The sequence below is a fragment of the Tyto alba genome, unplaced genomic scaffold (genome assembly GCF_018691265.1).
Source record: "Tyto alba isolate M040663 unplaced genomic scaffold, T.alba_DEE_v4.0 Super-Scaffold_42, whole genome shotgun sequence".
Lineage (NCBI taxonomy): Eukaryota > Metazoa > Chordata > Aves > Strigiformes > Tytonidae > Tyto > Tyto alba.
Genome location: NW_024881318.1, coordinates 19,843,287 through 19,854,810, shown reverse-complemented (window position 1 = coordinate 19,854,810; position 11,524 = coordinate 19,843,287). Strand labels below are relative to the sequence as shown.

General features: G+C 36.8%; 1 protein-coding gene across 8 annotated transcripts in view; it reads right to left on the bottom strand.

Moving 5' to 3' along the window:
• Positions 1-413: 413 nt before the first annotated feature.
• Positions 414-11,524, bottom strand: part of NNT (nicotinamide nucleotide transhydrogenase) — a 49,187-nt gene continuing 38,076 nt past the window's right edge. For all 8 annotated transcript variants that reach the window (XM_032993011.2, XM_032993032.2, XM_032993038.2 and 5 more), the window contains 3 exons: positions 4,903-5,021; positions 3,804-3,919; positions 414-2,622 (listed from right to left, as the gene is read on the bottom strand). In XM_032993011.2, coding sequence (XP_032848902.1) covers positions 2,473-2,622; positions 3,804-3,919; positions 4,903-5,021 — 385 coding nt within the window. In that variant the 3' untranslated portion in view covers positions 414-2,472. The remainder of the gene's footprint in view (positions 2,623-3,803; positions 3,920-4,902; positions 5,022-11,524) is intronic.

Sequence of the window (11,524 nt, the reverse complement as noted above, 5' to 3'; positions counted from 1 at the left end):
CAATGGAAATTAAGTACTCAGCTGAGTTAGTTCTTACAGCTTTTTTTCCCCACCTCCTTGTCTTTGGGTTCGTTGTTTTTTTTTGGTTTTTTTTTTTTTTAAGTCAAAAAGGCAACACATATTGGGATCAACTGTTGTTCAGAAGTTACCTAATTTTCTTAATTTACTAGAAAAGGTCAATAGTGAAATTGCTACTTTCAGGTGACAGTAGTCATACCTAGAATTAATATTTTAAAGAATCATTCTAACTAAAAAAAATGGAAAATAAATATGCATATTTCACTACAGTTCCTTTTTACTACATTCTTCAATCCCAACATCCCCTGGTGGCATTCTGATCTCCTAACTCACAGAAAGAATCTCAGACTATTTATCTACTCAGGAAACACAAAAGAAGATAAACGAAACAGTGATCAATAAAGAAAAATAATTGCCTTTTTATTAGCACTTCAACAATTACCTGGTGTTCCATGGTAAAGCACAGTTTAAAAGATAACACTGGTACCTCTGATCCAACATAACAATATGGGTTTTTTTCCAAATACAAAGGGAAAAAAAAAAAAAAAGTATCCCCCATCTCCGTTGTTTTTTATTTTGGTTTGTTTTTTTTAAGAAAAGCTGAGTCTTGTATTTGCTACTTATAAGCAGAGACATGTTGCATACTGCAGTTAGATACTTCAAGTTTGACAAAACAAAAATTAATGCTTTGGGATGTTAAATCCCTTCAAATCCCTTTTTTGCTTAGTTAGGAGGGAGAGAGATAAAGGATTATTTAATTTTCTTTCCCCTTCTATTTCCCTCATATTTTTTGCAGGCCTAAAAGAAAAGTTGAATACAATGAAATCAAGAGGCCATACATGCTACAAATATAGCTGCCACCATGTTTTAAACTAAAATTTACTTACAAGTCTTTTCCTGCAGTGTACAACACATTAATGCTTACATGATAATTTTTATTTCAAATTATATGAAAGAGATTTTCAAAAAGGGTAGCTGCTTTCATATATTGCTTCATTTCTTAATGCATTACCTGTTCATAGTCTGTGTTTTAAGTGAACTTCACAAAAACAGAGGTAGCTAAGTAGAAATACGATTTTCTATGAGGTCTCTATACATGGTGTAATAAAAAAATGTTTGTTCTATCAATCAAGATGGATTAATTTCAAGACTTACTTCGTAAGTTTGCCTTCCCCATATATGAATGCTTTCTAACACAAGTACAGCTATTCCTATTTAGCCTTCGTCACCATGGACAGATGCTACATCATTATGGAAACATGATAAATCCATTTTGTTAGGCAAATATTTGAGTTCCACTCAAGTACACTTAACATAATAAAAACAAAACAGCAATCTATGTCATAATTTAATTATTTACTGAACTTATGGGAATTTAACAGTGGTTTTAATTAGATTACGGAGAAGTCAAATAATCAAATCACTGGATTTTAAGTTCGATATGTTTCTGTGCTGTCCAAACAATAGCTTATTTAGAAACATTCTAATCAACTCCAGCATTTTAAATATGTTCAAAAGTGCCTTTTCCAGCATCAAAAAAATGTTAATTAAGAAAGCATCACTAAATTTTAAAGTAGCAAATACAGTTAAAAGTCTAAGTGAACATAAACTGAAACACTGTGGTCCAAATTCTGTGAACAGATCAGGTATGCAAGATGTTCTGCCTGTGTAGAACTGGACCATATTTTTCCTCAGACACTTAAAAAGGCAATGACTGGAAAAGATGGAGAATTTAGCAGCTGCTTAAAATGGTTAAGCAGTGCAAGTAAGTGTACATTTCCTTGTCTGGCTTGAAGATCACTTGGTAGGTCCCTGAAATCCTGTGCTTTGTTTTACACAATGTAAGTGGGCACTACAAAAAAGAGGAACAGTATTTTAAAGAAAAGTAACTTTTCTAAAACGTTCCTGATTCACAGCATCTATATAATCCCCAAAAGAAACAGAACATTGCGTTTAGAATCTCAAATCATGTAAGCATCTATTTGCATCTGCCTGCATCTGTCTGTAATTCTGCTTTAAGTTTTAATGAAATAATTGTTTCGTCCATACTGGCCAAAGAACAGCTTTGATGATACGACAGAATACAGTTTTGGCACAGTATTTTTTAGCTAATTTCCATGACAGTATAGACAGTAAGGTGTAGCAAGCCAATAACTACTTAAAGATGACCACAAGTTATTAGTTCCTGCTCTTAACAGCTCATTGTTAACCTTAAAAAGCACATTTTCATACTTTAATGCATTGCCTCATGGGAGATTTAGTTTGAAGGGCTAATGTGCCCATCCTTTCTTAAAGGCCTACATTCTCTGACTGAACTACATCTCCTAGGAGTCAATGCAGTCTTCTCCAAATGCTAGCTGCTTTATGACAGTAAGAGATTCTTCTAACTCTTGTTTTCCGTGACCTCTGTGACAAAACTGTAGTCGCAATCATGGGTGGAATATAAATCAGTATTTAGCTTTGATACGATTCCCTGACTTTGGCCTGCAGGGCATCACAAGTCTTCTTAGCATCTCCCAACAACATGGCAGTATTGGGTTTGTAGAAGATTGGATTGTCCACCGCTGCATAACCAACTCCCAAAGATCTCTTCATTACAATGACCTGCACATAAAGAGTTCATATTTGAAACAGCAAAAACCAACCACCATCACCCCTCAAAGCCAATCAACACAAAACCAACCCCCACAAATGAAGAAGAAGAGATCCCTGACCAAAATAGGGTGCTCACCATTACAAAACTCTATTACAAATTTTAATACAGCAGACAACTTGATATATGAACCAGTTTCAGAAACATTTCAGAAACACAAGACAGGGGCTGAGGATTGTAATACAAAAGGTTTTCGAGGATTTTTTGGTTTTGAATTGTTTTAAGAGCCCAATTTCCTGACAGCAACACAATTCAGATGAGCATTCACGTCAATACTTGATACAACACTCTCTGGTAGTTCTCCAGACTCCTTATTACTCTGTATTACTTCATACGTGGGATTTAAAAAAAAAAAAATTCTAAAATACATTTTAGCCAGTTTTAGCTATTAATGTAAAGTAGTTAACAACGGCACGGCAGAGAAACTGTGAAGCTTTACGAACTCTAACAGTGTGCATGTTTATTTCTCAAACTGCAATACACGATTACGCACAAAACACTGATAAATGTTCTGTGCCTAAGACTCTAAGTACTTGAATGGCTAACCCAGAGAAGAACTGAGACTATGATTGGGTTCAGAACAAGAGACCAAGGATTTCACACCATGGAAGTTCAAGTATACGTACTTCAGATCAGATGATGTCACTTTCAAAGAGCAAAACTGTTGAGGTAACTAAGCTGTCAGTTCCATCTGGACAGACTAAGCTCTCTACTCAACCCAGACACCTTTTTTTTTTTTTTAAGCATATTATTGCTTTTTGTATTTCCACCTCAATATTAAAGTTGTCAAATTTCCTATAAGCTTAAAAAAATCAGGTATTTGTACAGAAATGCTTCTGGGCTGCAGATGTGAGCAGAACATCATTTATTCTAATGACATTTTTAGTGGAGGCACTTTCATTGATCTTTTTTACTGCACTCATCATTACTCTCACTAAAGGAGAACTTGATGATTATAAACTCATGAACAGTTCATCACACTTGCACAGTACTGCCTGTTCTGCTGGAAAACTTGCAGAAAAGCTTCTCATGGAAACTAAGAGTAGGAGAATCTTGTTAGCTTATCCTATAAACCAGGTTTTTGAAAGCATGCTATCTAAGACAGGTGCTAACACAACTCTGTTAATCTCACCTGTTTGGACTTCCAGACCTCAAGAACTGGCATTCCAGCTATGATAGAGTTCGGATCTTCCTGAGCAGCAGAATTAACTGTATCATTTGCACCAATTACAAGGACCAAGTCAGTTTCTGCAACAAGACAAAGAAAATAAAACTGATGAAAAATTATCTGAAATCTGAACAGTCAGTCTGATGTACATTTTTGTGTTAAATCTCATCTTTAGAGGCAGAAGAATCCCTTATGGTAAGCAGTCTACAAACACTTATGGGGACTTCATTCACAAATATTTTACAAACTTATCAGACACATTATATGTGAGAGTCCAAGAGTGCCACCAACTACCTCCAGCAAACTGCAAGCATTCACAACCCCATTCCAAGTGGTTAGAACACTCTGCCACACAAAAGTTAAATACTTTAATATTTAGGTGTGGTTTCATACAGAGATAGTATCATCACTTTCAAATTTCTTTGTGCCTGACTCTTCCTTTGAATATTCTTTTGAACAAACTTTCTACCAGCAACTTTCTGATTTTTAAAGAAAGATGTGATAAAGGAAGAAGATGTCTGTACAGTGCTATACTGGTTTGCAAGACATGACAAGGTCAAGTCATCCACAATGCCTGACCTAAAGAAGTAACAGTAGTTTTCCTGTATGGAGCAGTATCAGTGATAAAAAAAAACACAGCATTTGTCATTTATTTCCAAGCTACAAGCAATTAAAACCCCAACCTGTTCTCTTGGTTCTGAAGGAAACAACTTTCACAGGCCTATTTAACATCCCTTCATTATCTACTCTTTCCTGTACTCCTGCATCCAGTATTTCCCTTTGCTTTACCTGTCTGTACCCAGTTTCTTGGTTTTCTGCTGCTGAGTCAGGCTATTTCTTGTATTCCTCTGTGCTCACTTGCCATCAGCTGGGAGAGCACTCAGATTGCAAGAGAAAGACCTCTGCTCCTCTACAGTGTTATCACAACAGGCACAAAGAGAAACTGAATGGCCTTACTGGGATTTTCTAATTTTAAAATCCTTGTGTGATGTAAAAACAGAATCAAATAAAAATTAACAAGATCAGATCTAATCTACTGGAAACATATAGGTCGCATGCTAACCTGGAAAGTCTTCATTTATCTCATCCATTTCCAGTACAATATCATAGGGAACACCAGCCTCTGCTAGGAGCACGTTCAGCTGACCAGGCATACGGCCAGCCACAGGGTGAATACCAAACCTAAAACAGGAAAGAAAGTCCAACCCCATTAATAAGTCCTGACCACTCGGATTTATACTGTAAAACTGCCACCTGTGATCTACATGACTGAGAAGTTCTTAAATGTGAACACATGTGAATTAATTAAATGTAATGGTTAAACTTCAGGAATATCGTAATTGCTCTTCCAGTGCTGCAGGGAACTGAGTGGGTAGGAAAGGGAGCAAAACCCACAGAGATGATTCTTCACCTGGAAAGCAGCTGTTCCTTTTCTGAAAAGTTAAAACTATGACTGACACAACAGGTATGCAAAAGAATATGCTCGTTTCCCAGTAAAACTAAAGAAACTAGAAGTACACTTTTAATCCTTCCATTCTAATAAGAGTCTTTCAGAAAGCTGTTGAACCTACAACATGGCTTTGAAGAGTTTGCTGGACACTTCTAGTAACAACACAGAAGGAACTTGTGGCCAGAAATGCCCGGGAACACATCACTGCAAGATGGACCAACAAAGTAAATTTTCCACCCAACAACAGCTTATACCAGCAAGCTTTTCTTCAATTACTTTTGAAAGTAAGGACTAATTTACCATTTTTTCTGGCTACAGTCATCAGCCTGAGCCACATCACACAGAGTAAGCACTGACATTCACCTTCCAAGCAGTACCATATTTAAAACCTTGTGACAGATAACTTTATGAATAAGTCTTTTTGCTGCAAAACTACCACCCACATTAATATGCTTCGCAGGTCCCTTACATCACTGAAAAGTGAAAGCACCACAGCATAAATGAACTGACCACAATATAACACTCTTCATTAAGCCCAAAAGACTCTGCAGCCCTCCTGAAACAAAAAACACGCATAGACCTAGAAATGCCCTTAGCAAATGACCTTACTGACTCAGGTATCTCTAGAGTATGCATGGTCTAACATTCCAACAGAAAAATTAGCATGGATTCTACTTCAATCACAAGACAATGCTTTCCTGAATTAGGTTAACAAGCTACTTTCTTCTCATGATTGGTCTGAGGAAAAAAAAATAACAAAGGAGGGGGAGTGAGAAGGTGGAGAGCTAAGAAGGAATACCAGTTTAAGCATAACAATTTAAGAAATGTTTTCAGAACAGCTCAAAACCAACCTAGAGAAAATACACTGCTTATAAGTTACTAAAAATTCAGACACACAGGCAGCAAGGGGTGGTAAGGCATGCAAGCAGTTCTGTAAGTGTAAAAACTTGCAAAATTCAGATGTTAAACTGGTTTAGCTGCAACTCCCAAAGACATATTTTGGGTAGAAGCAAATCTATTTCTTGCGGGCAGATTGTACTCTTCTGCTCATCTACTGGCCCTGCAAAAACTAGGCGTATTAATATCTACCATCCTGTGCATTTTCTGTCTTTCCAGCTCTAGAGCTATCTCCAAATCTAACACTGACTCAAGCACACCAGAAATGCCCCAGATAAACATTGTATATGGCTGAAGTTAAATGTTCAATAAGGAAGCCTAACATGTACTTTGGAAGAGACAGAAAATACCCAAAAGAAAACTGTAAATTCTTGGATTTCTGAGAAGAAATTTCTGAGCAGAAGTCCAAGTGAGTCGGGAATGTAATAAAGGAACTTCAGACTTCTTCAGAAAGGAGGGAAAGACTGATAAATCAGCTCGCCATGACAGATGGATTGTTACATATTTCTGTTTTCAGCTTCACTGCAATGGAAGTGAATAACATCACTGATGCTCCACAAGTCGCAGTCCAATCAACACAGATGACTTGTGAATTTAACACTGTACAAATACATCCTTAAAAGGGCAACTGAGCAGTCCATCAACAAGACAACATTAAGACAATGCAAAGATGAGACAATTGGAACTGCAGCAACAAAATTAAGGACACATGATTAATCCACATAATACTAGATATACTACAGTTTTAAACTCTACATCAAACAGCAGGATAAAAGCTAGTTTTAAAAGGAATCCTTTTAAAGAAACAAAGAGAATAGATTGTATTCAGCTAGCAAACATTTGGGATCCTGTTGCAAAGGATAATACCTAGAATCAGGAAAAGGAGAGCAAGTATACAGGACAAAACGTTAACAACTTACGTTTCACACCACTCAGTAATATACACCATGTGTAGTATTGCAGCTAGTCCTTAAATGTACCAAATTCAATCATTTACTGTACAGTAGGAGAACTCTTATTCTGAAGCACACTTGAGAAAACCCATCGCTTCTCTGGCAGTGAAAATAGATTTTCCAACAAAATTCCCTTTTGTTTCTAATAAAATTATTTGAGCGTCTTTGTGACCAAAAGCTGCTTTGGCAATACACAAAAAATACTCGTGAGGTTTCTATTAAATAATATATACACATACAATTTTGTTTCAAGGGCTGGAAAGTCAAAATTTAAGCTGCCAAGAGAATTAATTTCACCTTTGACTTCACCATTCTTGGCAAAAGTCAAAGAAAGAAGAAAGGGACAAATTATCTTCATTCACAAGAGTTATGGCATGAACCATCAGTAGTTAGAGACTTCTGACAGATTCTGCTTGAAACCACACACTGTGTATTCACAAAGCTTGAAAAAGCTGCTCATACAAAAGCTTTTTGGACAAATAGAAGTGACTCCCAGAAGTCTGCCTTGAAGAGCCTGTTAACCAAATATGACAGCAGGCTGCCAGTACCTCTTGAAACTGGATGTGCAAACGTGTCAAAAAGAATCATTAAAAATATGTGCTTCTCTAAGGTTTTCATTATTTCAGAAGATAAGATCTACATGTATCTGGAGTGAGATTAGCCTGTCCAATAGAAAGCAGAATTCAGGTAGGCATGGAAAAGAGATAGTTAAAATCCTTGAAGGCTCACAACATGTCTAATAAAAGCTGCGTATCTTGCTCCTGACTCACAACAGCAACAGTTCTTCAAATCTATGTGCATTACAGCAGAAACATTCTGTCACATATGCTCTCCCAGGTGTTGAAAATATGAACCTCATTCATATTAAAAAAAAAATCAACACACAAATTATTTTAGAAGAGAAACATGTTTTAAGGTAAAAATGTTTTAAAGTGAAAAATTGCCAAGTTTCCTTTATATGCTTTTAAGATACATTAAACAAAAACTCCCAAAGGCTGGTCAGTTTGTTTTTAAATCAAGCAGAAATCTCACGCTCTTTTTGACTTTCTCTTTATGTGACATTAACTTTTCAGTGTATGTACATTTCACACATAGCAAAGATTCACAATCATGCTGTGTCTGACTTGAAACATTATTCTGATAGTTCAATGAAACACAGAATTCACCAGGAATTTTTTCTCTTGACCCTGATCATGTAACATCAGGCTTGCTTATCACTGTCAGATACACTGAAGTAAGCATGCACCTCCTTGCTATTAAGACTTCAAACCTGAACTGCCTCAGTACGAAGCGGTGCTCTTCAGCCTTTTTAATCAGTGTCTTTCAGATACTGTTTAGCTTTAGAAAGACAACACAGCACACTGAAAAATGAGTTCATATTTTGAACCTTTACTTGTAATAAGAAGAGTACATAAATTTATTTTAAATTTAGACTTAAAATCTGAAAGTCATGATTTACATGTCGTACCTAGGACAGCACTTTCGGCAAAGAAAGCACTTCTTTGGTTGGTGGGGTGTTACATAAAGTAATATGAAAAGGACAACAACTGCATGAAAAATTACTGAAAAATCTCAGAATGGAAATTACTTCTTATGCAGTTCATAAAGTCACCATCTTTATTACAACTGACTAGATAACATTCTTGTAATCAATACTGAAAGAGCTAGTACCTACCTAACCCAATGCATAAGCATTTCAAAAGTACTTCATCTGTGTAGACAGGATTCCTGTCATTATTCCAAAGCTGGACAAAGTAATGTAAGTAACATCTGGCTGGTGCCTAATTCAGTTTACTCAACACTTTACATGCTGTATATACACAGAATAATTTGCCGAAGGGTTTTGCCTCACATCCTTTTCCTCCCACTCATTTTATTTGTTTTGACACATCTCCACCTCCATTTCCAGTACAAACAATAATCTGTTATTCAAGGTAATGAGAGAAAAAAAAAAAAGCCAACTAGATGAACTGAGAAGTGCATCATTCAGGTATTCTACAGCTTAAATTCTGCCATATAACAGCAGTTACAGTGTAGCACAACTTGTAAGTATCACAGTGTAATGCTCTCATCACACATTATAGATGACAATGTACATTGCTAGCACCAAAGCACAGAGTTAGCTTTGCTACCTTAGGTCTGGTATCATGCCTCAGGCAACAACATGTCCCCAGAAAGAATACTTCAGCAGGGACTAAGCTTAGTGACTCTGATGGGGTCAGATCAGTTAAATTTAAACTGAATTAAATTAGACTAATCCAGCATACCTCAGTGAGGGTTTGTATTGGCTACCTATTTCCAATGACTGTGGTTTATGACAGCAGGGGCAAGATCCAAATACAATGCATAGACCTTAGCTCAATGCAATAACTCTCCCAAGAACCCAACTGCAGGGAAGAAAGAAGAGCCTGCCTCCACAGTGCATCACAAACTGACCTAGTAAGGTCACACAGAGCTGACTTGATGCATATGGAACCCACAGCATACCTACAGTGCACCCCCAGGAACATACAGCCATAGCTACATCCTTGCAGAAGTGGATCAGGTACAGCAAGGTTTGCTAGTTCTCTCTAGCTACACTGATAGAGCACTTGAGCTAACAGATCTGTTGGACTCCATTTCTCCCTTCATCTGCAGCATTAATCATTCAGAAGCCACCCGGTTAATCTGACTATAAGAAACAAACTGGGAACTGACACACATGTACACACATAGTGTCTTCCTAGCAAGCATACGTCAGCTTCCTGGAAACTTGCATCAACACACATTGTTCTTAGGCTGCCATTCAGCAGTGACAGTAATTTCCGTCTTATGCACACCTGAGCTGTGCAGTATATTAAGACTGGATGGGACCAGCATTTTAACAGCTCATCCTTTAAAATTCTTCTAGATTTTCTTGTAGACCAACAAAGAATGATGACTATAGAATGATATAATTAAAGTTAATCAGCTTTATTTATTAATTTGTAGATAAATGTGTAAGAAGTACCCATCCACATGTTCTATTACTCACAAGCAATTAGAACAATGAAGAAAAAAAAAAACAGAACCCTAAATACATTTTAGAGCTCAGCCATAGAAGTAATAATAAAAATCCAAAAATGCAGGTCCAACACTAAATCCGTGATAACACATTTTCAAAAATGTAAGAAACCCATGTTTCCATGTGCCCAAAAGTAATTACATTCTCCAACATCAGAAGACAGAAATCCAAATCCTTCAAGATAACCACCTATAAAAATTAGGTTAAAACACCCAAACCAAAACACTAACATACTAGCAACTAATTTGAAAGGCTGCTAAAGAGGTATTCTGCATATTCTCAACTATGACAGCTACCAGAAAACTACTATATTTAGAGTTAAATGTAGAAAGTCTATATAAACCACAATTTTAAGAGTCTTTTCACCCTGCTATACATTCTTCTTATTAAGAATTTCTCACTGTGCAGGAAAACAAAACACATTGACAGAAAGTCTTAGGAAGGTCATACTGTCACAAAAGCTAAGAAAGTTAACTTGATGTGGACATGGACAGTGGCAATTATCCATGCACATATGAGAATTTATACAGTTCTAAACTGTACTATAATACTATAGAATAATTATATATCTATATATAGAATTACTATGGAATATAATTTAATTATATAGAAGAAATTAGACTTTCACAACTAGGGGCCTTCAAACAACACAGCATGTGGCTGAAGAACTCTGGTAAGGCGAGAACTTTCAGCAATTTACTCTGTCATAACTTTGCAGAAATAAGACACCCGTTGTAGAAGAGGCGTTTCCTCTCCAAGGCAAAGGGATTCTGCGGACTACGGGATTTAGTCTATGAAAAGTTTTGTTGTTTTACCCATCCATAACAAGGGAAAGCTATAACGAAGGCTCAGAAGTATCCAGCTTTCTATGTGATCCTACTAATGCATTAAAGATGTGATCTGCTGCAAGACCATCTTAAGTAAGCGATGATGTTAGCTATGCAATTTAATAACTAAAACAGTCTGAAGTTTCCAATCTGTCCTGTATTTCTAAATTTAAACCCTAGTCAAACATTATGCATCGTGTTATATAATCTGTGCTCTTCACTGAAAGTATTATGGCTATAGGCAAAGCAAATGAAAACAACAGCTCCTCTGGATCAATCGTGAGCCATGAAGCAAAGAAAGACCATATGACAGATGCAATTTTTCTTGGCACAGTGTGGGCATTACAAATTGATGACAATCATATGTCCATGCTGGCACCCCTCCACAGTGGATGTGTGAGAGTGTCACTACATCTGGATGGTGAGTGCACTAGGGTCCCGAGGCACTCCAGGCCTACTGAAACCAGAGGGACAGCAGCTGCACTCAATGAACACCGTGGGAGCTCCACAAAGTG